Here is a 26718-nt window from a genome sequence, read left to right on the forward strand (position 1 = left end):
TGTTTGTAGCACTATCCCGACCCGCTACGAATTCATTTCTTAGTTGAAGTCAATATCAGCTCTGTGCAGCTCTGTGCATCCTTGATTCCATTAAAACAATTGAATGCCACATACACGGTGCATTTTCTGTTTGCCTCTTAGCTAAATCAATGCTGTAGATGTGTGTGTATAAAGGTTATCTCTTCATCAAAACCACAATGCGGAAAACGGAAGTGATAAAACCTTAAGCTTTGTCTACCTTCCTGACAGTAAACAAGCCAGCTCTCACAAAAGCCCTGAAAAGCTACACAAATGCCAGGAAAAGCTACACAAATGCCAGGAAACTCTACACACATGCCATAGCATGTTGCAAGGCGATGGAACCGAACGCTGTCCTCAATTCACTTTAGAATGTCGAAGCCTCAGTGCACAGTCTTGTATATAGCACATTTACGATAGGATGAACTGGTGATGACATTGCTGCGCTCTCCAACCAGTAGCTGTATAAAATAAAATTACATATACAAAAGGCCACTAGGCAATTGGATGCTATTTTTTAAACACACCTTGATAATAACATAAAGATCACGTGCAGCATGCGGTTTCTGAGTGTGCTCTGTTTTTATCTAGATTCCAAGTCTATGAGAACCTTAGAACTTCATGGAAACAATAACTATCCAGCACCTCCCCCAATGGGCCTCCTTGCGAGTTCGCGGGAAAACCGCCATTGCTACCGGCTGGTTGTCGCTGAACTCGTAACACCGTTTCCACCGCCTAATAACCCGGTGCCACCGGGACATTACAAGCCCGGCGGCCCGGGATATCAGGCAGCTGAAAGTGTAAGTCCCAATTCCCTTGGAGTCCCACATCTACCCCTACTGGGGCCCTTGCACCCAGCAGGTCATACCTGCCGGGCCCAGGAAGGCAGAGTTGGAGTGTGACGGTCCGGAAAGGATGCCAGGTATTGTGCGACCAGCACCCTTACTTCTGGATCACCACACTCAGAATGAGGCACAATGTGTCTGCTACAGGCCCAATGAATAGAACACTGCTTTGCATGGTGACCAGTAAGGAAAGAGGGCAGGGGTCTCATTGGTTAGTGGGGAGAAAGGAAGCCTGGTCAGGACCACCCAGAGGGGCAAAGTAAAGAAAGGAAACCTGGCCAGGATCTCCCAGAGGGACAGTGGGGAGAAAGGAAGCCTGGGCAGTATGAGAGAGAATGCAAGACTGGCCAGTAGCACACAGAAGGGAACTGGGGGCTGTACATGGGATTAATGGGTGGACCTTTCAGGCAGAGCAAGCCAGAGCTTTCCCCATGCATTTAATCTTTAAAGAATATCCATTGATTTAAATTGTCTCTGAAATCTTTCATTTTACTAAGAACCTGAATATTTGGGCAAAAACAAGTGGAGGGAAAATATCCAAAGTGTTTTTTAGCAGAAACAACTCTGTTGAAATTCTACAGACCACAGTGCAATGAGTTTATGTTCAGGGTATTGAGTTTATGGCCCTTTAGGAACGTGCATGTAATGGATGGGTTCACACAGAATAACCCAAATAACCGAACCAACTCAGGAAGATGGCAAAGTACTGTTTTATTAACAATTATCTAAAACAGGGAGTTGCAACGTACATCAACAGACGTATGCTCGAGTTCTGTCAGCGACCTTTCCATAAAAACATGGTTATATACTAAAAATGCATCAGAGGTGATGTCCTACTACGTGGAAAATAATGAAAAACCTACTAAGGGTCAGGATTGGCTTAAGGCGAACATCCAAGTACACATTCTACAGCAACTAGGATTGTAATTGGCTGCCCACTGTCAGGTGGACAACATATAACTACCTCTAAAACATGTAATCTTCAGAAACATTAGATACACAGTGTTTCATTGGTATTCAAACTATAAGGTCCTTCGTTATATGGAGCACTACAATTGGTTGGCATGCTTGTGCCATGTCTGGAACATTCAGTTCACTTAGCAGCACGTAAGCCCAGGCCAGGTGCAAGGAGATGGGACCTGACTCTACCTCCACAACCAATTAGCCCAGCATCTCTCATCACCCAAGCCTTCTTCCATGAAGATTGTCTTTGAACTTGGCCTTGCAAAGTATCCTTCTCTCTGAGAATACATGGGAGTGCGGGCACTCACTATCGTGTTTTAGGACTCCAAGTCGAACTCTATTTTCATCCTTGGCTCACATGACAGGAGACCACGATTTGGTCCATTTTGCAGGTTTTAGATGTCTTAAATTAATTAAACTTGGCACTCTTGGAACCTTAGCAAGAGATTATTCATCCTTGCATATTAACTCCTTTCCAGAATAGATAGCTGATCTTGGCTGCTTCAGTTTTGACTTCAGGCCAAACAACCTGAACATGCGGCTCCACGATTCCGCTTTGTCTTGCTGCGACACAATTTTCCCTTTCCTCTTCATGGGTCCTGGTTTACTAAAAAATCATGATACTGATGTCCAGCTCCTATACAATGGCGGCTTCCCCTGAATTCCATTCACTACATATAGCCAGCTTTTATGATAACTCAGTCTACTTGCGTTTCAGCATCTGTACAATTAATGAATGATAGATTCTCTGCAGCACTTTGTGCACATGTAATCTTATTTTTTGTATTTAAAAGTTCTCTTGATTCTTTGCTTCATCATTAGTTTCTGTAGGATGCATACATCCTCTTCAGCCAGTATCCTTAGACATCGTTCATACTCTCTTACAATGTCACAGGCTTCTTTCTTTGCTCTTTTTTATATTCCTTCAGGGAGTTTCTCCCTCAAATTGTCATCCCTTCGGAGATACATTCGATAGGGTTGTCTCAATGGGTATCTTTTTTCGAACATGCATTGCGGTATTTGCACAGCTGCTGGTGTCAAACACAGCACGCTCTCAGGCTTCCAACGTATGGGAGGTAGGGGGGCTGGGTTTCCTGCAGAGGCATGCACCTGCTCCTCTAGACAATCGACTGTATTTCTGCTGCATACCTGTCACCAACCATAAACTGAAACGATTGCATTGGCCTACAACTAGAAGGAGATGCACTTTAACGGGGCATAAAGCTTTTAGGTGTTGTTTGGTTATTTACTCACCCATTGACTGCCCATGGCCATGCTAATCCCTATGGACATTCCCACCCACCTCCTGCCTCTCCGCGCCCATAACGCATTCTCTTGGGATCTCTTTGAGCTAGCTTTGTCAAGCAGCAACATCAATCTTTGTGCTTGAAGTGCCTGCCAGTGCAATTTCAAAGTGGCCTTCTGAGAGGTAATGGTTTAATTGGGGCCGTAATAGTGTAGCAAAAATGTCTTAGCCAAGTATTCCTTCAGCCACTTGATTTTCAGGCAATATGCGTATCTTTCACTGTAGTACTGTTAAAAACCCCAGTTTCGGATTTTGTATCAGAAGTAGACAGGAATTTGCCAGGCACTGCTATTACATGCCCCAGGTACTCGCACCATTTTGAAGCTGCTACCATGTATGGCCCATTAGAACCATTTCGGTAGTGCCTGGAAATGCCCATCCCACCCTTTTTTGAGTCCACAGCCTCAGGAACGCCAGCTACTACTGTATGTGGGGACTTCCCGAAACAGCGTAACCCATATCTCCAGTCTAGAATGAGTTGATAAGCCTCAAGGTGGCTGTCCGACACTGTCGGTAACGGCCCGCCGCCCAAGTTATGGGCCCGAGCGGAGTAAGGGTGCCTTAACAAGGGTAGCAGTGCCATTACCGATCGGGTGGGCCCACTGCCAAGGGGCATATCACCATTAGCACCCGTGTAGTTTCCTACACGGGTGCTAATGCTGTCTTTTAAAAAAAAAGAAACGTACCTTTGATGTGCGGCCCAGTGCCGTGCGGTGCTGTCCTTGAAGTCCATTTTTCCATCTATAAATGTGAAGGTCATCTGGAACACCTTGTCAATCTTCCGCAAAATAATTCTGCCCAATGGTACTCCACAGATGAAAATTCTCCACGATCAAGAGAACAAACAATCAAATTCAGTATTTTCAGCTTGGATAAAACAATGCCATCAAATTTTGGCTGATATAAACAGTGATAAGGCCACGCTGGCTGACAATCCAGATGCCGTTAAGAAGAAATTGTGGGAACATGATTAGATAAATACTGGCATCATTAGAGCAAAATACTCGCTAATGAAAAATGTTCCGCTGGAAGGAAAAGCTTATAACTCATGGTACAAATATCTTGAAAAATGTCCAAATAAGCAAAAAAGAATACTTCTCATGAAATTTAGATTGAACCAATTTAAGACAAAAGAAGTGATCATGCGTTGGCCTAAATATGAGAGACTGGATCCAAGATGTAGGTTTTGTAACTATCAAGAAGAAAATATCAAGCATCTAATCCTTACCTGCAACGCCTTTTATGCAATGAGAAAAACACTCTTTGAAGCGATTGTTGCAGAGAAAGCTCAACGCACAATGGAAGAAGCAAACAAAAAACTAACATATGCCCTGACATTTCTCCTAAAAAACATTGAAGAAGAACTCACTAAATCCAGTGTGTAGTGTGGTCTGAAGTCTGTACTCTGTTAGGCTTTCCATATATTCAATTAGTGCTTGATTGATTTTTATTTTTCACATAATTTGAGTGATGTTTCGTCATTCATGATGCTGCGTTTGTCTGTAACTATGTAATGTGTGAATTTTATTCGATGTTCGTCTTTTTTAAAGGTTTGTATAAACCAATTAAAAAAAAAAGAAGTCCATTTTCAATGTTGATGACTGTGAAGTCATTAACATTGAAAGGCTTTGGGGACTGGCGCGGCACAGCAAAGTTTCTTTTTTTTATTTAAAAAAAGACACCAATAGCTCCCGTGTAGGGAACTACACGGGTGCTGAGAGATGTGGGGGAAAGTGGAGCAGGGAAGAGGGCGCTGGCTACCTAGGCTGCCCGGAACGCGGGCTTGTACCATACAATACAGCCCGTGATCGAAGCATCCTGATTGGTCAGCGCCCCCTTCCAGGGTGCTAATGGAAGATTCACCCCATGTGAGGCCCAAATGCTTTTCTTCCACCATAATTTTTGTAATTGCGAGGAATCCACGGGAAAGAGCCCGACCATTTGCACGTCCATGTGATTGGGCTATTTCCTCACTAAGTGTGGTCAAAGTCATGGGAGCCCATGATCCACTGTGTTTCTTTGGTGGAAACTCCTCCATGCACCCTCATCCGAATACTGTGAAACACGTTCGACGCCTTTTCCCATGCGTTTCGTGCACATGTGCACAGCCTCCTCTCCCTTATTCCTCCTGACTGAGCACAGGTGATCACCTCCGCCAATCTGCTGATGCTGTGTAGAGGTTCACTGTGCTGGTGTGTACAGGTTCTCCATGCTGCAAGCCTTGGGCTGCAGGCCGGCGTCCTGAAGAAGAGTCGCATGCTGCCGGAGCAGCCTAGAGGGCATCTTTTGCCCGTTCCCTGGCTTTATCCCACTATGTTTCTTTTAGGTCTTCCAACTTTGAATTTTGTTTAACAACTTTCTAAAATATGATGTAAGCCAGTGTGCACATTTTAGGACTGCCTTGATTTATGTGTAATAGACAAAAGATAGGCCCAGTGGGAGCACTCACAAATATGAATGATACGCATGCTCGTCCCCAAAAACGCGGAAAAGGGGTGCTTTTTCCACTTGAAATCGAGGAGATGTGCTTCCTCGATTTTCAAGGGGAAAGGTGCCGTATTGTTCACCCTCTTTGTGTTTTTGGTGCTTATGTGTGGGGGAGACAAGTCATCCTTCTGGCCCTGAAGTCGATCCACGAGAATGAAAACCAACACAGTCTTGGAAAAGAGCTAAAAGGTAACCTCTTCCAGCCAGGACACGCGGGTTCAGCTAGTACACGTGAGCCCACCGGCCCACCCCACTATAAGAGGTAAAAGGTAACCTCTTCCAGCCAGGACACGCGACCCCACCCCAGTATAAGAGCTAAAAGGTAACCTCTTCCAGCCAGGACACCCGAGTTCAGCTAGTACACGTGAGCCCACCGGCCCACCCCACTATAAGAGCTAAAAGGTAACCTCTTCCAGCCAGGACACGCGTTCCCACCCCAGTATAAGAGCTAAAAGGTAACCTCTTCCAGCCAGGACACGCGAGTTCAGCTAGTACACGTGAGCCCACCAGCCCACCCCACTATAAGAGCTAAAAGGTAACCTCTTCCAGCCAGGACACGCGATCCCACCCCAGTATAAGAGCTAAAAGGTAACCTCTTTCAGCCAGGACAGGCAATCCCACCCCAGCATAAGAACTAAAAGGTAACCACTTCCAGCCAGGACACGCGATCCCACCCCACTATAAGAGCTAAAAGGTAACCTCTTCCAGCCAGGACACGCAATCCCACCCCAGTATAAGAGCTAAAAGGTAACCTCTTCCAGCCAGGACACGCGAGTTCAGCTAGTACACGTGAGCCCACCGGCCCACCGCACTATAAGAGCTAAAAGGTAACCTCTTCCAGCCAGGACACGCGATCCCACCCCAGTATAAGAGCTAAAAGGTAACCTCTACCAACCAGGACACGCGATACCACCCCAGTATAAGAGCTAAAAGGTAACCACTTCCAGCCCGGACACGCGATCCCACCCCACTATAAGAGCTAAAAGGTAACCTCTTCCAGCCAGGACACGCGATCCCACCCCAGTATAAGAGCTAAAAGGTAACCTCTTCCAGCCAGGACACGCGAGTTCAGCTAGTACACGTGAGCCCACCGGCCCAACCCACTATAAGAGCTAACAGGTAACCTCTTCCAGCCAGGAGACGCGATCCCACCCCAGTATAAGAGCTTAAAGGTAACCTCTTCCAGCCAGGACACGCGAGTTCAGCTAGTACACGTGAGCCCACCGGCCCAACCCACTATAAGAGCTAACAGGTAACCCCTTCCAGCCAGGACGCGCAAGTTCAGCTAGTACACGTGCACCCACCGGCTCACCCCACTATAAGAGCTAAAAGGTAACCTCTTCCAGCCAGGACACGCAATCCCACCCCAGTATAAGAGCTAAAAGGTAACCTCTTCCAGCCAAGACACGCGATCCCACCCCAGTATAAGAGCTAAAAGGTAACCACTTCCAGCCAGGACACGCAATCCCACCCCACTATAAGAGCTAAAAGGTAACCTCTTCCAGCCAGGACACGCGATCCCACCCCAGTATAAGAGCTAAAAGGTAACCTCTTCCAGCCATGGCACGCGATCCTACCCCAGTATAAGAGCTAAAAGGTAACCTCTTCCAGCCAGTGCACGCAAGCCCACCCCACTATAAGAGCTAAAAGGTAACCTCTTCCAGCAGTGCACGTGAGCCCATCCCGCTATAAGAGCTAAAAGGTAACCACCCCACTATAAGAGCTAAGAGGTAACCTCTTCCAGCCAGTACACGCGAGTCCACCCCGCTATAAGAGCTAAAAGGTAACCACCCCACTATAAGAGCTAACGGGTAACCTCATCCAGCCAGTGCACACGAGCCCACCCCACTATAAGAGCTAAAGGGTAACCTCATCCAGCCAGTACACGCAAGTCCACCCCGCTATGAGAGCTAAAAGGTAACCACCCCACTATAAGAGCTAAAGAGTAACCTAATCCAGGCAGTACACGCGAGCCCACCCCACTATGAGATCTAAAAGGTAACCTCTTCCAGCCAGGACACGCGAGTTCAGCTAGTACACGTGAGCCCACCGGCCCACCCCACTATAAGAGCTAAAAGGTAACCTCTTCCAGCCAGGACACGCGATCCCACCCCAGTATAAGAGCTAAAAGGTAACCTCTTCCAGCCAGGACACGTGATCCCACCCCAGTATAAGAGCTAAAAGGTAACCACTTCCAGCCAGGACACGCAATCCCACCCCACTATAAGAGCTAAAAGGTAACCTCTTCCAGCCAGGACACGCGTTCCCACCCCAGTATAAGAGCTAAAAGGTAACCTCTTCCAGCCAGGACATGCGAGTTCAGCTAGTACACGTGAGCCCACCAGCCCACCCCACTATAAGAGCTAAAAGGTAACCTCTTCCAGCCAGGACACGCGATCCCACCCCAGTATAAGAGCTAAAAGGTAACCTCTTTCAGCCAGGACACGCAATCCCACCCCAGTATAAGAACTAAAAGGTAACCACTTCCAGCCAGGACACGCGATCCCACCCCACTATAAGAGCTAAAAGGTAACCTCTTCCAGCCAGGACACGCAATCCCACCCCAGTATAAGAGCTAAAAGGTAACCTCTACCAACCAGGACACGCGATACCACCCCAGTATAAGAGCTAAAAGGTAACCACTTCCAGCCCGGACACGCGATCCCACCCCACTATAAGAGCTAAAAGGTAACCTCTTCCAGCCAGGACACGCAATCCCACCCCAGTATAAGAGCTAAAAGGTAACCTCTTCCAGCCAGGACACGCGAGTACAGCTAGTACACGTGAGCCCACCGGCCCAACCCACTATAAGAGCTAACAGGTAACCTCTTCCAGCCAGGGCACGCGATCCCACCCCAGTATAAGAGCTAACAGGTAACCTCTTCCAGCCAGGACGCGCAAGTTCAGCTAGTACATGTGCGCCCACCGGCTCACCGTACTATAAGAGCTAAAAGGTAACCTCTTCCAGCCAGGACACGCGACCCCACCCCAGTATAAGAGCTAAAAGGTAACCTCTTCCAGCCAGGACACGCGATCCCACCCCAGTATAAGAGCTAAAAGGTAACCACTTCCAGCCAGGACACGCAATCCCACCCCACTATAAGAGCTAAAAGGTAACCTCTTCCAGCCAGGACACGCGATCCCACCCCAGTATAAGAGCTAAAAGGTAACCTCTTCCAGCCATGGCACGCGATCCCACCCCAGTATAAGAGCTAAAAGGTAACCTCTTCCAGCCAGTGCACGCAAGCCCACCCCACTATAAGAGCTAAAAGGTAACCTCTTCCAGCCAGTGCACGTGAGCCCACCCCGCTATAAGAGCTAAAAGGTAACCACCCCACTATAAGAGCTAAGAGGTAACCTCTTCCAGCCAGTACACGCGAGTCCACCCCGCTATAAGAGCTAAAAGGTAACCACCCCACTATAAGAGCTAAAGGGTAACCTCATCCAGCCAGTGCACACGAGCCCACCCCACTATAAGAGCTAAAGGGTAACCTCATCCAGCCATTACATGCAAGTCCACCCCGCTATAAGAGCTAAAAGGTAACCACCCCACTATAAGAGCTAAAGAGTAACCTAATCCAGGCAGTACACGCAAGCCCACCCCACTATGAGATCTAAAAGGTAACCTCTTCCAGCCAGGACACGCGATCCCACCCCAGTATAAGAGCTAAAAGGTAACCTCTTTCAGCCAGGACACGCAATCCCACCCCAGTATAAGAACTAAAAGGTAACCACTTCCAGCCAGGACACGCGATCCCACCCCACTATAAGAGCTAAAAGGTAACCTCTTCCAGCCAGGACACGCAATCCCACCCCAGTATAAGAGCTAAAAGGTAACCTCTTCCAGCCAGGACACGCGAGTTCAGCTAGTACACGTGAGCCCACCGGCCCACCGCATAATAAGAGCTAAAAGGTAACCTCTTCCAGCCAGGACACGCGATCCCACCCCAGTATAAGAGCTAAAAGGTAACCTCTACCAACCAGGACACGCGATACCACCCCAGTATAAGAGCTAAAAGGTAACCACTTCCAGCCCGGACACGCGATCCCACCCCACTATAAGAGCTAAAAGGTAACCTCTTCCAGCCAGGACACGCGATCCCACCCCAGTATAAGAGCTAAAAGGTAACCTCTTCCAGCCAGGACACGCGAGTTCAGCTAGTACACGTGAGCCCACCGGCCCAACCCACTATAAGAGCTAACAGGTAACCTCTTCCAGCCAGGGCACGCGATCCCACCCCAGTATAAGAGCTAACAGGTAACCCCTTCCAGCCAGGACGCGCAAGTTCAGCTAGTACACGTGCGCCCACCGGCTCACCGTACTATAAGAGCTAAAAGGTAACCTCTTCCAGCCAGGACACGCGATCCCACCCCAGTATAAGAGCTAAAAGGTAACCTCTTCCAGCCAGGACACGCGATCCCACCCCAGTATAAGAGCTAAAAGGTAACCACTTCCAGCCAGGACACGCAATCCCACCCCACTATAAGAGCAAAAAGGTAACCTCTTCCAGCCAGGACACGCGATCCCACCCCAGTATAAGAGCTAAAAGGTAACCTCTTCCAGCCATGGCACGGGATCCCACCCCAGTATAAGAGCTAAAAGGTAACCTCTTCCAGCCAGTGCACGCAAGCCCACCCCACTATAAGAGCTAAAAGGTAACCTCTTCCAGCCAGTGCACGTGAGCCCACCCCGCTATAAGAGCTAAAAGGTAACCACCCCACTATAAGAGCTAAGAGGTAACCTCTTCCAGCCAGTACACGCGAGTCCACCCCGCTATAAGAGCTAAAAGGTAACCACCCCACTATAAGAGCTAAAGGGTAACCTCATCCAGCCAGTGCACACGAGCCCACCCCACTATAAGAGCTAAAGGGTAACCTCATCCAGCCAGTACATGCAAGTCCACCCCGCTATAAGAGCTAAAAGGTAACCACCCCACTATAAGAGCTAAAGAGTAACCTAATCCAGGCAGTACACGCGAGCCCACCCCACTATGAGATCTAAAAGGTAACCTCTTCCAGCCAGGACACGCGAGTTCAGCTAGTACACGTGAGCCCACCGGCCCACCCCACTATAAGAGCTAAAAGGTAACCTCTTCCAGCCAGGACACGCGATCCCACCCCAGTATAAGAGCTAAAAGGTAACCTCTTCCAGCCAGGACACGTGATCCCACCCCAGTATAAGAGCTAAAAGGTAACCACTTCCAGCCAGGACACGCAATCCCACCCCACTATAAGAGCTAAAAGGTAACCTCTTCCAGCCAGGACACGCGATCCCACCCCAGTATAAGAGCTAAAAGGTAACCTCTTCCAGCCAGGACACGCGATCCCACCCCAGAATAAGAGCTAAAAGGTAACCTCTTCCAGCCAGGACATGCAATCCCACCCCAGTATAAGAGCTAAAAGGTAACCTCTTCCAGCCAGGACACGCGAGTTCAGCTAGTACACGTGAGCCCACCGGCCCAACCCACTATAAGAGCTAACAGATAACCTCTTCCAGCCAGGACATGCGATCCCACCCCAGTATAAGAGCTAAAAGGTAACCTCTTCCAGCCAGGACACGCGAGTTCAGCTAGTACACATGAGCCCACCGGCCCAACCCACTATAAGAGCTAACAGGTAACCTCTTCCAGCCAGGACACGCGATCCCACCCCAGTATAAGAGCTAAAAGGTAACCTCTTCCAGCCAGGACACGCGATCCCACCCCAGTATAAGAGCTAAAAAGTAACCACTTCCAGCCAGGACACGCGATCCCACCCCACTATAAGAGCTAAAAGGTAACCTCTTCCAGCCAGGACACGCGATCCCACCCCAGTATAAGAGCTAAAAGGTAACCTCTTCCAGCCAGGACGCGCGATCCCACCCCAGTATAAGAGCTAAAAGGTAACCTCTTCCAGCCAGGACACGCGAGTTCAGCTAGTACACGTGAGCCCACAGGCCCACCCCACTATAAGAGCTAAAAGGTAACCTCTTCCAGCCAGGACACGCGATCCCACCCCAGTATAAGAGCTAAAAGGTAACGTCTTCCAGCCAGGACATGCGATCCCACCCCAGTATAAGAGCTAAAAGGTAACCTCTTCCAGCCAGGACACGCAATCCCACCCCAGAATAAGAGCTAAAAGGTAACCACTTCCAGTCAGGACACGCAATCCCACCTCACTATAAGAGCTAAAAGGTAACCTCTTCCAGCCAGGACACGAGATCCCACCCCAGTAAAAGAGCTAAAAGGTAACCTCTTCCAGCCAGGACACGCGAGTTCAGCTAGTACACGTGAACCAACTGGCCCAATCCACTATAAGAGCTAACAGGTAACCTCTTCCAGCCAGGACGCGCAAGTTCAGCTAGTACACGTGAGCCCACCGGCCCACCGCATAATAAGAGCTAAAAGGTAACCTCTTCCAGCCAGGACACGCGATCCCACCCCAGTATAAGAGCTAAAAGGTAACCTCTACCAACCAGGACACGAGATACCACCCCAGTATAAGAGCTAAAAGGTAACCACTTCCAGCCCGGACACGCGATCCCACCCCACTATAAGAGCTAAAAGGTAACCTCTTCCAGCCAGGACACGCAATCCCACCCCAGTATAAGAGCTAAAAGGTAACCTCTTCCAGCCAGGACACGCGAGTACAGCTAGTACACGTGAGCCCACCGGCCCAACCCACTATAAGAGCTAACAGGTAACCTCTTCCAGCCAGGGCACGCGATCCCACCCCAGTATAAGAGCTAACAGGTAACCTCTTCCAGCCAGGACGCGCAAGTTCAGCTAGTACACGTGCGCCCACCGGCTCACCGTACTATAAGAGCTAAAAGGTAACCTCTTCCAGCCAGGACACGCGACCCCACCCCAGTATAAGAGCTAAAAGGTAACCTCTTCCAGCCAGGACACGCGATCCCACCCCAGTATAAGAGCTAAAAGGTAACCACTTCCAGCCAGGACACGCAATCCCACCCCACTATAAGAGCTAAAAGGTAACCTCTTCCAGCCAGGACACGCGATCCCACCCCAGTATAAGAGCTAAAAGGTAACCTCTTCCAGCCATGGCACGCGATCCCACCCCAGTATAAGAGCTAAAAGGTAACCTCTTCCTGCCAGTGCACGCAAGCCCACCCCACTATAAGAGCTAAAAGGTAACCTCTTCCAGCCAGTGCACGTGAGCCCACCCCGCTATAAGAGCTAAAAGGTAACCACCCCACTATAAGAGCTAAGAGGTAACCTCTTCCAGCCAGTACACGCGAGTCCACCCCGCTATAAGAGCTAAAAGGTAACCACCCCACTATAAGAGCTAAAGGGTAACCTCATCCAGCCAGTGCACACGAGCCCACCCCACTATAAGAGCTAAAGGGTAACCTCATCCAGCCATTACATGCAAGTCCACCCCGCTATAAGAGCTAAAAGGTAACCACCCCACTATAAGAGCTAAAGAGTAACCTAATCCAGGCAGTACACGCGAGCCCACCCCACTATGAGATCTAAAAGGTAACCTCTTCCAGCCAGGACACGCGATCCCACCCCAGTATAAGAGCTAAAAGGTAACCTCTTTCAGCCAGGACACGCAATCCCACCCCAGTATAAGAACTAAAAGGTAACCACTTCCAGCCAGGACACGCGATCCCACCCCACTATAAGAGCTAAAAGGTAACCTCTTCCAGCCAGGACACGCAATCCCACCCCAGTATAAGAGCTAAAAGGTAACCTCTTCCAGCCAGGACACGCGAGTTCAGCTAGTACACGTGAGCCCACCGGCCCACCGCATAATAAGAGCTAAAAGGTAACCTCTTCCAGCCAGGACACGCGATCCCACCCCAGTATAAGAGCTAAAAGGTAACCTCTACCAACCAGGACACGCGATACCACCCCAGTATAAGAGCTAAAAGGTAACCACTTCCAGCCCGGACACGCGATCCCACCCCACTATAAGAGCTAAAAGGTAACCTCTTCCAGCCAGGACACGCGATCCCACCCCAGTATAAGAGCTAAAAGGTAACCTCTTCCAGCCAGGACACGCGAGTTCAGCTAGTACACGTGAGCCCACCGGCCCAACCCACTATAAGAGCTAACAGGTAACCTCTTCCAGCCAGGGCACGCGATCCCACCCCAGTATAAGAGCTAACAGGTAACCCCTTCCAGCCAGGACGCGCAAGTTCAGCTAGTACACGTGCGCCCACCGGCTCACCGTACTATAAGAGCTAAAAGGTAACCTCTTCCAGCCAGGACACGCGATCCCACCCCAGTATAAGAGCTAAAAGGTAACCTCTTCCAGCCAGGACACGCGATCCCACCCCAGTATAAGAGCTAAAAGGTAACCACTTCCAGCCAGGACACGCAATCCCACCCCACTATAAGAGCTAAAAGGTAACCTCTTCCAGCCAGGACACGCGATCCCACCCCAGTATAAGAGCTAAAAGGTAACCTCTTCCAGCCATGGCACGCGATCCCACCCCAGTATAAGAGCTAAAAGGTAACCTCTTCCAGCCAGTGCACGCAAGCCCACCCCACTATAAGAGCTAAAAGGTAACCTCTTCCAGCCAGTGCACGTGAGCCCACCCCGCTATAAGAGCTAAAAGGTAACCACCCCACTATAAGAGCTAAGAGGTAACCTCTTCCAGCCAGTACACGCGAGTCCACCCCGCTATAAGAGCTAAAAGGTAACCACCCCACTATAAGAGCTAAAGGGTAACCTCATCCAGCCAGTGCACACGAGCCCACCCCACTATAAGAGCTAAAGGGTAACCTCATCCAGCCAGTACATGCAAGTCCACCCTGCTATAAGAGCTAAAAGGTAACCACCCCACTATAAGAGCTAAAGAGTAACCTAATCCAGGCAGTACACGCGAGCCCACCCCACTATGAGATCTAAAAGGTAACCTCTTCCAGCCAGGACACGCGAGTTCAGCTAGTACACGTGAGCCCACCGGCCCACTCCACTATAAGAGCTAAAAGGTAACCTCTTCCAGCCAGGACACGCGATCCCACCCCAGTATAAGAGCTAAAAGGTAACCTCTTCCAGCCAGGACACGTGATCCCACCCCAGTATAAGAGCTAAAAGGTAACCACTTCCAGCCAGGACACGCAATCCCACCCCACTATAAGAGCTAAAAGGTAACCTCTTCCAGCCAGGACACGCGATCCCACCCCAGTATAAGAGCTAAAAGGTAACCTCTTCCAGCCAGGACACGCGATCCCACCCCAGAATAAGAGCTAAAAGGTAACCTCTTCCAGCCAGGACATGCAATCCCACCCCAGTATAAGAGCTAAAAGGTAACCTCTTCCAGCCAGGACACGCGAGTTCAGCTAGTACACGTGAGCCCACCGGCCCAACCCACTATAAGAGCTAACAGATAACCTCTTCCAGCCAGGACACGCGATCCCACCCCAGTATAAGAGCTAAAAGGTAACCTCTTCCAGCCAGGACACGCGAGTTCAGCTAGTACACATGAGCCCACCGGCCCAACCCACTATAAGAGCTAACAGGTAACCTCTTCCAGCCAGGACACGCGATCCCACCCCAGTATAAGAGCTAAAAGGTAACCTCTTCCAGCCAGGACACGCGATCCCACCCCAGTATAAGAGCTAAAAAGTAACCACTTCCAGCCAGGACACGCGATCCCACCCCACTATAAGAGCTAAAAGGTAACCTCTTCCAGCCAGGACACGCGATCCCACCCCAGTATAAGAGCTAAAAGGTAACCTCTTCCAGCCAGGACGCGCGATCCCACCCCAGTATAAGAGCTAAAAGGTAACCTCTTCCAGCCAGGACACGCGAGTTCAGCTAGTACACGTGAGCCCACAGGCCCACCCCACTATAAGAGCTAAAAGGTAACCTCTTCCAGCCAGGACACGCGATCCCACCCCAGTATAAGAGCTAAAAGGTAACGTCTTCCAGCCAGGACATGCGATCCCACCCCAGTATAAGAGCTAAAAGGTAACCTCTTCCAGCCAGGACACGCAATCCCACCCCAGAATAAGAGCTAAAAGGTAACCACTTCCAGTCAGGACACGCAATCCCACCTCACTATAAGAGCTAAAAGGTAACCTCTTCCAGCCAGGACACGAGATCCCACCCCAGTAAAAGAGCTAAAAGGTAACCTCTTCCAGCCAGGACACGCGAGTTCAGCTAGTACACGTGAACCAACTGGCCCAATCCACTATAAGAGCTAACAGGTAACCTCTTCCAGCCAGGACGCGCAAGTTCAGCTAGTACACGTGTGCCCACCGGCTCACCCCACCATAAGAGCTAAAAGGTAACCTCTTCCAGCCAGGACACGCGATCCCACCCCAGTATAAGAGCTAAAAGGTAACCTCTTCCAGCCAGGACACGCGATCCCACCCCAGTATAAGAGCTAAAAGGTAACCACTTGCAGCCAGGACACGTGATCCCACCCCAGTATAAGAGCTAAAAGGTAACCTCTTCCAGCCAGGACACGCGATCCCACCCCAGTATAAGAGCTAAAAGGTAACCTCTTCCAGCCAGGACACGCGATCCCACCCCAGTATAAGAGCTAAAAGGTAACCACTTCCAGCCAGGACACGCGATCCCACCCCACTATAAGGGCTAAAATGTAACCTCTTCCAGCCAGGACACGCGATTCCACCCCAGTATAAGAGCTAAAAGGTAACCTCTTCCAGCCAGGACACGCAAGTTCAGCTAGTACACGTGAGCCCACCGGCCCAACCCACTATAAGAGCTAACAGGTAACCTCTTCCAGCCAGGACACGCAATCCCACCCCAGTATAAGAGCTAAAAGGTAACCTCTTCCAGCCAGGACATGCGAGTTCAGCTAGTACACGTGAGCCCACCGGCCCAACCCACTATAAGAGCTAACAGGTAACCTCTTCCAGCCAGGACGCGCAAGTTCAGCTAGTACACGTGGGCCCACCGGCTCACCCCACTATAAGAGCTAACAGGTAACCTCTTCCAGCCAGGACACGCGATCCCACCCCAGTATAAGAGCTAAAAGGTAACCTCTTCCAGCCAGGACACGCGAGTTCAGCTAGTACACGTGAGCCCACCGGCCCAATCCACTATAAGAGCTAACAGGTAACCTCTTCCAGCCAGGACGCGCAAGTTCAGCTAGTACACGTGCGCCCACCGGCTCACCCCACTATAAGAGCTAAAAGGTAACCTCTTCCAGCCAGGACACGCGATCCCACCCCAGTATAAGAGCTACAAACGCGATCCCACCCCAGTATAAGAGCTACAAGGTAACCTCTTCCAGCCAGGACACGCAATCCCACCCCAGTATAAGAGCTAAAAGGTAACCACTTCCAGCCAGGACACGCGATCCCACCCCACTATAAGAGCTAAAAGGTAACCTCTTCCAGCCAGGACACGCGATCCCACCCCAGTATAAGAGCTAAAAGGTAACCTCTTCCAGCCAGTGCACGCAAGCCCACCCCACTATAAGAGCTAAAAGGTAACCTCTTCCAGCCAGTGCACGTGAGCCCACCCCGCTATAAGAGCTAAAAGGTAACCACCCCACTATAAGAGCTAAAGGGTAACCTCATCCAGCCAGTGCACACGAGCCCACCCCACTATAAGGGCTAAAGGGTAACCTCATCCAGCCAGTACACGCAAGTCCAACCCGCTATAAGAGCTAAAAGGTAACCACCCCACTATAAGAGCTAAAGGGTAACCTAATCCAGGCAGTACACGCGAGCCCACCCCACTATGAGATCTAAAAGGTAACCTCTTCCAGCCAGGACACGCGAGTTCAGCTAGTACACGTGAGCTGATGGTTTCCCTTCTTTTAGAATTTTAGACAACATAATCAAAACATAAATACAATGCATACTGTGTTTGCAATACACACAATGTTTAAAACCGCATGGATGCTGGGTCTCTGTCTTGTTTCTCGATGAAAGACATACTAGAATCTCTGTAACATTCCTGATTCTCTGGCATCATATTGTGTACCCGCGCATTCACATGCACGGCGCTACTGATTTCAGCGCTATGCAGTGCTGCCTTCCTTAGGAGCTAAATGTTCATACTGCGGCAAGTCTTGGACCTGTTGCAGAATTGTCCAAGATCTAATGCAGTGCTAAGTGCCTGCGTTGAAGTGCAGAAAGCAAGTGCGGCTCTTCAGTCATTGCAGTATGACTGGGAGTCAATCCAAGGACCATTCTAAGGTTACTGGCAAGCATCTTTAACAATACAATTTCCTGTGCCACTAAAATGCCATGGGCACGCTTTACTGGTGGTGAATTACTAAAGGTTATCGTGGTAGCCCTTCTACTGGTGACAGGCAACTTTAGGGGCTTAAGCGAACCATGGCTTTGCATTGCAAAGTGCTGATGGCCCGAGTACCAACCATAAGAGCCATCATCCAAATGCACCACACAACACAGTGATCAAAACACATTGTGAGTCGCAGTATATGCTATATTAACAGGTACCTCATCGATTTAAAACATGTAACATCATTTGAGAAAACGACATTTGCAGTGTGTATGGTGCAAGGCCCTCCTAATCAAAGTTACCACAAATAAGGCGTTAATTGAGATTCATAAGCAGAACAAAGGCCATCCTATCATTTTTGGACCCGTCTTCCTGTTTATTGAACCCCACTTCCTCCTCAAGTCCCTGCAGAGAGGGCAAAAGATGAACCATGCACAATGTCCTCCCTATTCCCTGCGGTACATGGTCAAAGATCTGTTAAGCATTTGTCTGGCCTTGACTTTATGAATGTAGTCCTTTGAGGCAAGATGTCTACGTTAGCTCTTGCATGGTCGCTGGTGATCACGTCCAAGTAGCCACAGGGCTGTCCATCAGTGCACTTGTGTATTGGCTCTGCTCAGTGCAGGTCAGGTCTTGCTTTCACTGCCACCCATACTTCTATGTCTGTACTCATAGGGAACTTTGTGGGGTCTTTATAACATAGACTCAGTCCCAGCTGTCTAAGAGCTTTGCTCTGGTCCTGTAACCATCTGACTTTATGCCCCCTAGGTGAAGAGAACAACACTCTAACTAAAGCCTCATACAGCAAAAACATGTGGCTACCCCCATCATTAGCCATCATTTAAGAGGTTTGAACAGAAACATATCCTCTACAAATCCCACTTTAACCTCCCTGTGGACAATTGTGTTTCCTTCCACTGTAGGTACACCCATCAGGCATTTCAGGAAGCTATCTTCTATACTCGCACAGCTTCTGCCCCCACAGATGCCATCCTTCCGCTCCATATATTAACTGATCCACAGATTTCATCTGTAGACCTCTACGGAGGATTTAATTAGGCCGCCGCCAAGCCTACGATGTTTTGATAGAAAGCGTAGCCCGTTGTTTCCACAAAGTAAATTACTTCGATGTACTTTACGCCATGGGAAGAATGACTTTGAAAATACTTCGAATTGTACATGTATTTGTGGGGTATGGGGCAAAAAAAGGGGGGTGGGGAGGGGCTTGTGTGGGGGGGTGGCAGTGAAGGGGAAGCAGGCATGTGGGAATCACCCCCCCAAAACAAAGTTCGAAATTTATTTTCGAAGCAATTTCAACAAAGTGAATTACATCAAAGTAATTTCCTTTGTTGAAATGCCATCAAATCAAAAGAATGGGCCGATGATTGCCTGAAACTACTTCTCACCAGAGAAATGTGGGGGGTCCATGATAAATTGGAGAAGAAATTAAGGTGTAACTAGTCAAATATCTTTACTACCGCCACTTAATTTTCATTTACAATTAATTTTAGCTTCGGAAGTCATGTCTCTTACAGTAGAGGTTGAAACCTTTCGGAAGACCATTTAAAGCCAACTCTGCCTTTGCCAATATTACCGCATCACCAATGAAAAGGAGTCATGGGATGGACCTACTTGCAATTTTCGGAACATTGCAATTTTTCCTTAGCAAATAGCTCTCCATCCCATGACAAAATTAAACCTGTGGAACCCCGCAAGTTATTGGAAAAGTACAGCTGGAATATCCTCCCCTGCCAAACCTCAGGTGTGCACTGCGAACACCCATGGTATTAAGGACATTACAAAGTGTACTCCTTGACACGACTTCAAACGCTGTCGTAAAGTCCAGGAACCCTAAAAAACAACTCCTGCCCTCTGACATTGCAAACCTTGTGAATTAATGCGCGGAGAGGTGAACAGATAGTTTGGTTTTTCTTCCCGAGATCCTAACTGACAAGGGGAGATGATGCTGTTTATTTTGGTCATCATTGAAGAACTCCCCTCAACACAAGGACAGTCCTGGAGTACAGGTACCGACAGCACAGCAGATGTACCCTGCCTCCAATGTAGCACTCCGAAATTACCATTAACAGTCAGAGCTTATAAAACTGAATGTAAAAAATAAATGGGACAAAGGGAGCAAGTCCAGTTTTATGGAACAAACTCAAAAATCCTGAGAAATGTAATGTTGAATAAGTCTTGCTTCTTGTGGAAGAAACTGGGGTAAGCAGGATGATTTTTAAAGTACAATGGGTGCTTGAGACTGTTTTGGTTTGTCAAGACTGCTTTGGTTTGTCCAGTGGTTCACTGTCGCTGAAAGTTGCACCCATTTTCCTGGCTCCTCTGTTGACAGGTGGTGAAGAACGATTTGTAGTCGACAGGGAGACGGGCGCCATTGTCACCACTGGCTTACCTTTGGCTTGGAATAAGGAGTACGCCCTCACTGTCCAGGCCATTGACCGGCATGCCAATAAGAGCCCCTGCGCATCCATCTCCATCCTGGCTGGGACCAGAGCGCCGCAGTTCACCAACATGTCCTACAGCTTGTTTGTTCCTGAGAACACGCCAGCTGGGGAAAGGTAAGTTGCATGATGCTGCGTTCTGATGCCCAGAAAGGGTCCCCTATTTATCTGTAGGTTCCCGCCAAGCCTCTTCCATCACGCAAGCCACATCTGTGATCCGTCTATCAGAGCGCTTTTGGGGACTCTGTTAGTATAGGTGTCATTTGTCGTTTTTCAGACGTGGACTATTAGGGCATTTTCGTTGCATGAACGGTGAGGTCAGTGTTGCGTGTTGGTGTGGGATTGACACCCATGATGGCTTCCTTTGTGGGCGGCCAGTGTTCAAGAATAGCCAAATATACCCCTGAAAGCAATGAGAATGAACTGAGCGCGAGAGGAGGTTGCACCATTTTCTTGCTGTCGTGAGGGGAAGGCTTTCCAGCGGGTCTTCTCATCACAGCAGGTGGGTGTCATGAGAATCATGGCGTCCTGCTTCTTAATCTACGGCACAATACTGGCAGAGGGATCTAGTGGCAACTAGGCTCTTCCTCCCACCCTGATTTTACCCTTACTACGTTCATCTTCCTTGTCACCCCCTCTCTGTTAACTTCCTTGGGTGCCATGATGGGTGCTTTGCAATTAACCAAGAAAATCAATTAAAAAAAAATAGCGCCATGGAGAAAGGCGCCAGCCAATAAGATTGCCCGGTACAGGAGCGTGAATCCACGTTGTCCACTTGCATTCCTCTGTGACCAGTCGGCACCTCTCTGCCAGCCATCATCTTCTTTTTCTCCTTGCTCCATACCCCGACTTTCTTCATGTGCCACCCTCATCCCTGTACCTACCCAACCCAGGGACCCACGTGCATGACCTCCAACACCTCCCTCTCCAGCTCTGCAACCCAGATGTGCAATAACAAAAAAGTCAAGTGTGTCTTGTCTATTTTGCCGGCGGCCATTTTGGTGGTTGCAGTTTTTTAATGGGAAAATGGCACAAATACAATGCGCGTTACTTTGTCCGCATAAAAAGGACCCTAAAACTATTAGAACCCTTGAGGCAGTCCTGCGGTACTAATAGGTATTGCCCCCCCCAACGGCATTCACATTCTATAAGTTTCTGATGTCATGCACCAAAAAGCCCACTAGAGCAGCCAACCCTCACTTCGCCTGCCCTTAGAAACGGATTTGTATTGGGTTCAAGCTGGGGAAGTTAAAGGGAACATACAGTTTTTACAAAAATAAAATATCTTGTTCCTTAATGGTTAACGTTTTACATTCAGCCAATTTTCCAGTGGAAAAAACCTCCCTGTATAATTGTAAACATTCTGCGAGTATTTGCCTTGCTTTGGTTGTCCTCCATTTTCTGGGCTGCGTTCAAGCCCTTAAAGCGGAAGTGTTAATCAGAGAAGAGCAGGAAGTGCGTTCCGGAGAGCCATGACGCCAGCAAAGGAGCAAAGGAAAAAGTTGCATTTTCTTCTACTTTACACCAAGAGGTTTGCTTACCTACTAATCCTGCACCACCGACAGTAATAGAAACAAAAGAAGTAGTGCTAATGCTAGAGGTAGCAGTGATAATCCTGCACCACCAACAGTAATAGAACCAAAAGAAGTAGTGCTAATTCTAGGTAGTAGTAATAATCATGCACCACCAACAGTAATAGTGCCAAAAGAAGTCCTGCTAGTAGTAATATTACAAGTAGCAGCAATATTACTGCTAATACCAATCATTTTAAAGTCTTGAAGGCAGCTGATAAAGGGAGGGCAAGTGTGCTTCAATAAAAAATAAGCAGAAGATTGGTGAGGAACAAATCCCTTAAGTTGTGAAGTTGTGAAGGGCTTCGCCCAAAGAACAAACAATATCATTAACTATGAAAAACACGACTCTTCCGGTATTGCACAAAAACACTGTTAAAAAAAAAAGAATGGTTGAAATGATCGAATTTGGGCTGTACCAAAATTATGCGCAGCCGAAAATGCCGAACATTTCAACCATTCGGTTTTCATTACAGCGAAGTGTGCCGCCAAAAGGTAAGTAAGGGGGTGGTGGGAGCAGGGTATACAAAGGCAATTTAGCTGTGGGGTTATTATTTCGAATACGAACATTTAGAATTCGACATTTCCGTCTTCGAAATGTACGTATTCGAAATAATAAGGTACATCCAATCTTCCATCTCCCCAAAGGAAGCACGATCCTAAACTGTGACCCAGGACCTGCTTGGGGATTGCAGGCTCTTATTCATAAATGAAACTAGAAAGATTAGACACATTGATGCAGAAGATGGCGGACGTGTACTGTTTCTGTTTTCTCCACAGAATTGCTGTTGTCGAGGCGGTCTCTTTCCAGAAGAAGGCCCTTTCTTACACCTTGCTGCTGAACCCCAGTGGCCTCTTCAGAATCAACCAGGAAAGTGGCGAGCTGGGCCTGACCCACGCTGTGGACTTTGAGAGCGAGCATCATCTGTACCACATCCTCGTGAAGGCTCTGGAGGCTGAGAGCGGACTCAGCAGTGTGACTGAGGTACTGCATAGTGGGTCATCCTCCTGTAGCGGGGGGTGGAGGTGGACACGATAAAACTCTTTGCTAGCTCATATGTTTTACCTTAACCCTGACCTTTATCTGTCTCTGGCTTCCTCCTTGGGTGTGCCACACTAGGGCAGCAAATGTGTCAGGAAAAGTTATAGGAATACCCCCAAACCCTATCAAGGAAACACTGGTTAACTTAACCACAACACAAGTAAAGGCACACAAAGGTGTGCTGGTGTATTGTCATTTTAGTGATCAGATGTTATAGATATATATTAAATCAGCTCCAGTACACCAGACGTTTCATATATTGTACAAAAAAGGGCACCGTAAACACAGTACACACCTATTACTAATGCCTATTAATAACGGTATCGCGTTGTTTTGCCGACAGGAGTTTTTTCAATGTCATTTTTACTTGAAAAATTACAATAAAAAAACGTGTCACAATATATGGGGCTAAGGGGTTGAAAGGGGTGGGGCAGTGGTTCGATTGACGCTAAACGCATAGGGAAAGAGCGGGTTTGGGGGAACCCTCTGAAATAAAATATAAAAATTCGATTTTTTTTTCATTGTAATTCTTTCAGAAAAAATTACATCGGAAAACTCCTGTCAGCAAAGTAGCATAGAACCTTAATAAGACCTAGTAACTAGCAGCTACATCTAAAATTCTTAAAATGGTAAAATGAGTCCTTTAAAATATATAAAGTCTTTATAATGTGCACTTTATAGTAAAAAATATATAGAAGCTGTTTTTTCTTGGCAGGCAGCTTGTCCAGGGCTGCCTGAATGGTTCTACGTGGTTTTATCGTCATAAACCACTCCTGCTAATGTACTTCAACAGAATCACTTCCATTTTTTTATGGGGATTCCCCCCACACACGCCTCCTATCCCCCAACTGCCACCCCTAACCCCGTAAACCGCCAAACCCTTAAACGCATTCATATTTTTAGTTCCCCAAGCCCGAGTGATTCTGTCAAAGTAAGTTACTGGAGTAATTGACTTCCATAAAGCCACAGTCTAGGTCCTGAATGTGCACTTTGCCGCAGGGAGGTGCTACAGAGTTCCTGTGCTTTTTTGATACTTGTCCCATTGCAGCCACAGCATGGAGGGATTGTCCTGGTGATGAGGGGGCAGATGGAGGTCCTCACAAGCCAGGGCGCGTGTGTCAGGAGCGGCCCAGCACAATCAGTAGCAGTGGCGGGCCGGGTCCAGAGGAGGAGTCCTTGCCAGGCAGAGTAAGCCAGGAGCAGTCTGGCACTAATTGCAGCAGCAGGGGGCACGCTAACTCTCTTTATAAGAGGCACGTAATTGGATCGGTCTGGGGATTGATGGGCCCACCTAGGAAGCGGCGAACCAGCAGCACCCAGACACTGCTCCGCTTCCTGACAGGGAGCACGGTGTCAAACAACTGAGCGGCCCGGGCAATGGCAGTGCTTAGGCGCCATTCCACCTCCACACGGCATGCACCCCAAGAGTGAAATCTTGGCGCCCTCTGTGATGCGGCACCCCTCCTGCAAAGAGGCACCATGTAGAGAGAGCCTGGGCCGCAGCTGTGATATCAAACAGTGGTGCCCCTCCTGGCAATGGGGTGCAGCAAGGAAAACAGTCTGGGTTGAAGTGGTGAAGTTCATTGCGCTGTGCCGCTCATGTCTGTGGTGCACTTCATTAAAGGCAGGATCAACCAGGTATCGGTCTGTGGGGAGCTAATTGGTGCACCAGTTCTTTTTCTTTGTTTGAAGGGTCCCCCATGTGGTACATGCGCAGGGGGATTCTGCAATCCAAGGTGCAGCAGGGGCTGGGGGGGGAGCTGTACCCTCCTTAAATTGTGGTATTTAAACAACACATTCCTTGCAATGCCCCTTTAAGGGGGAAGAGTAACATTCCTCTACCCTAGGGTTGAGGCACAGTCTCACAGTAAGATGTATCCAATTATGCGGGCTCTCAGAAGACGATGTTAGGTATAGCTGCATGCATAATGTGTGATGACTGCCATTTGCATGGCTCTTGGAGCTCTCAGATGTCCCGAGAAGTAGTAGTGTGGTGTCTGTGGTGTCTGCCAGTAGTGGCTTACCCTGGGGAGAGTAGTAGAGGGTTTGAATCTTTCAATCCTTTGCCACACCCTGTTTCATGGCAGATGAATGGTGCCTGTTGGGCAATGAGGGGGTAAAAGGACTTAAAGATCTGTGGGGTACTGAGGGATCCAATGTAGTTTTGGGGGTGCGAGCTTCCTTGGAGATTTTGAGCAACATACTGCCAACACTGGAATTTCTGAGCCAGGCTGAAGGGGGTGCATAGAGCAGGTAAAGTGCAATAGAGGAGCGATCAGACTATTCCATGGGAGAGGTTGTCTTGTTAGATGAGAGTTTGCTATGGTAGGGATTCGTGGGCGGGTAGCCTGTCAGTATTTGGAAGGGTTGATGTGGTGTGGTGAATTTATGTGGGGTTATTCAGTCACACGAGGCTTGGAGGTCCTTGGAGACTGGTTGATAATGTTGTGTTGTAGTGTGAAAGGTGTGATTGGAGAGGTATAATGGAGGGAGAGTGTGCTCACATTGAGTTGCAGGATATGTGTGGGATAGTCCACTGGGGTATTCGTTGGGTTTTGGTATGGGTCCAATTGCACATTCAGACCGAGCTGAGCATTGTGGGTGGAAGTCTAAAGGTGGTCAGGTTGTCTGTTATCATTGTTGTAGGTGTGTGTGTGCGCAAGTGTGTGTGTGGTGTCTCCATGATGTTTGCCTAACTAGTTGAGTAGTGTGCGATTAGTTCTGCCTGGCAGAGGTAGAGTGGTAAGTGTGTATTGAGGGACAGCCCTATGCCATACAAAAAGGCAATAAAACCCTTGAAACATATATGCAACTTGGAGTAATTATTGTGCCATCTGTGACAAGTGGTGTCATAAGCGGAATTACCCTGATACCGATACTGACGTTGGTCTATGACAAGGGAATACGGATGTGACATCCAAAGCAAAGGATTCCTCTGTAACCACCAGCACCAAACCCTGGGATAGAGCAATCTGAGAAATACTGGTAGAGTTAGAAATGTTAAGCCTTGAGCCAGTACCAGAGGCTTCTCAGGGTCCCTCTGAGTTTGTAAAGCTAGATTACCCTCCCACCCAAGCACATTGGCCCGGTGAAAGCATCCCCCTGGACATAAAACCCAAGAAAAGTCTTTAGGAATGAATTTGAGAGACATGCAAGAAAACCTGTCAACTAAAACAAGGTCAAGCCAGTGGAAGTGGGTTGGGAATCCTGGAAAGCAGGCCGGCCTTCCTATGGTGGAGAAAGCCCTCTTGTTCACAGGAAGACAAGGAGATAGCCGAACCAGTAGCCGTAACCTGGAGCCCCATTCTCTATGATCCCACATCCCCCCTCCAGCATGATATAAGATCTACTAAGAACCCTCATAGATGGTGTCAAAGCTATCAGAAGTGAGAATTTACAGCTTCAAAAATAAGATTCTGGCACTGACCTGAATCCAAGGTAGCAATCTGAGGCATATGAGAATCCCCCCAGTCACCCTACTCCCCCGTACCAAAACCGATAAGGAGGGAACAGGGTTCCTAGGGAAACCCTCTGGGGAAAGAAACCCTGGTGATTCGATGTCTCTGAAACTGAGGAAATCCTAAGATTGGTGTTGAGGATTCTGCCTTACTCGTGCTGTAATACAAAAACATACGGGTGAATGCAAATTCCTTGAACGGAGGACTTTGCCTCAAAGAAGAAAGCAAGTATTACCATTGCGTCCTTCTTTTGGGCGAAGGAGGAGAGCGTAGTGCTGGGATGAAACGCAACGGTTATCAGGCTGAGAAAGAGAGAGAAAGTGAAGAGCAGTGTAGGTGTAAGAGGATATAACCGTGAGAGAAAGATGTGGTTCCCGTCGCACTGAACG

The 26718-nt window shown here is 48.5% G+C and overlaps 1 protein-coding gene across 1 annotated transcript in view; it reads left to right on the forward strand.

Moving 5' to 3' along the window:
• LOC138497739 (neural-cadherin-like) overlaps positions 1-26718 on the forward strand; it is a 609504-nt gene that overhangs the window by 246692 nt on the left and 336094 nt on the right. The window contains exons 3-4 of the mRNA XM_069621376.1: positions 20150-20375; positions 22610-22814. Of these exons, the coding sequence (XP_069477477.1) occupies positions 20150-20375; positions 22610-22814 (431 nt within the window). The remainder of the gene's footprint in view (positions 1-20149; positions 20376-22609; positions 22815-26718) is intronic.

This window comes from Ambystoma mexicanum, chromosome 5q (assembly GCF_040938575.1).
Source record: "Ambystoma mexicanum isolate Mex_15411 chromosome 5q, UKY_AmexF1_1, whole genome shotgun sequence".
NCBI lineage: Eukaryota > Metazoa > Chordata > Amphibia > Caudata > Ambystomatidae > Ambystoma > Ambystoma mexicanum.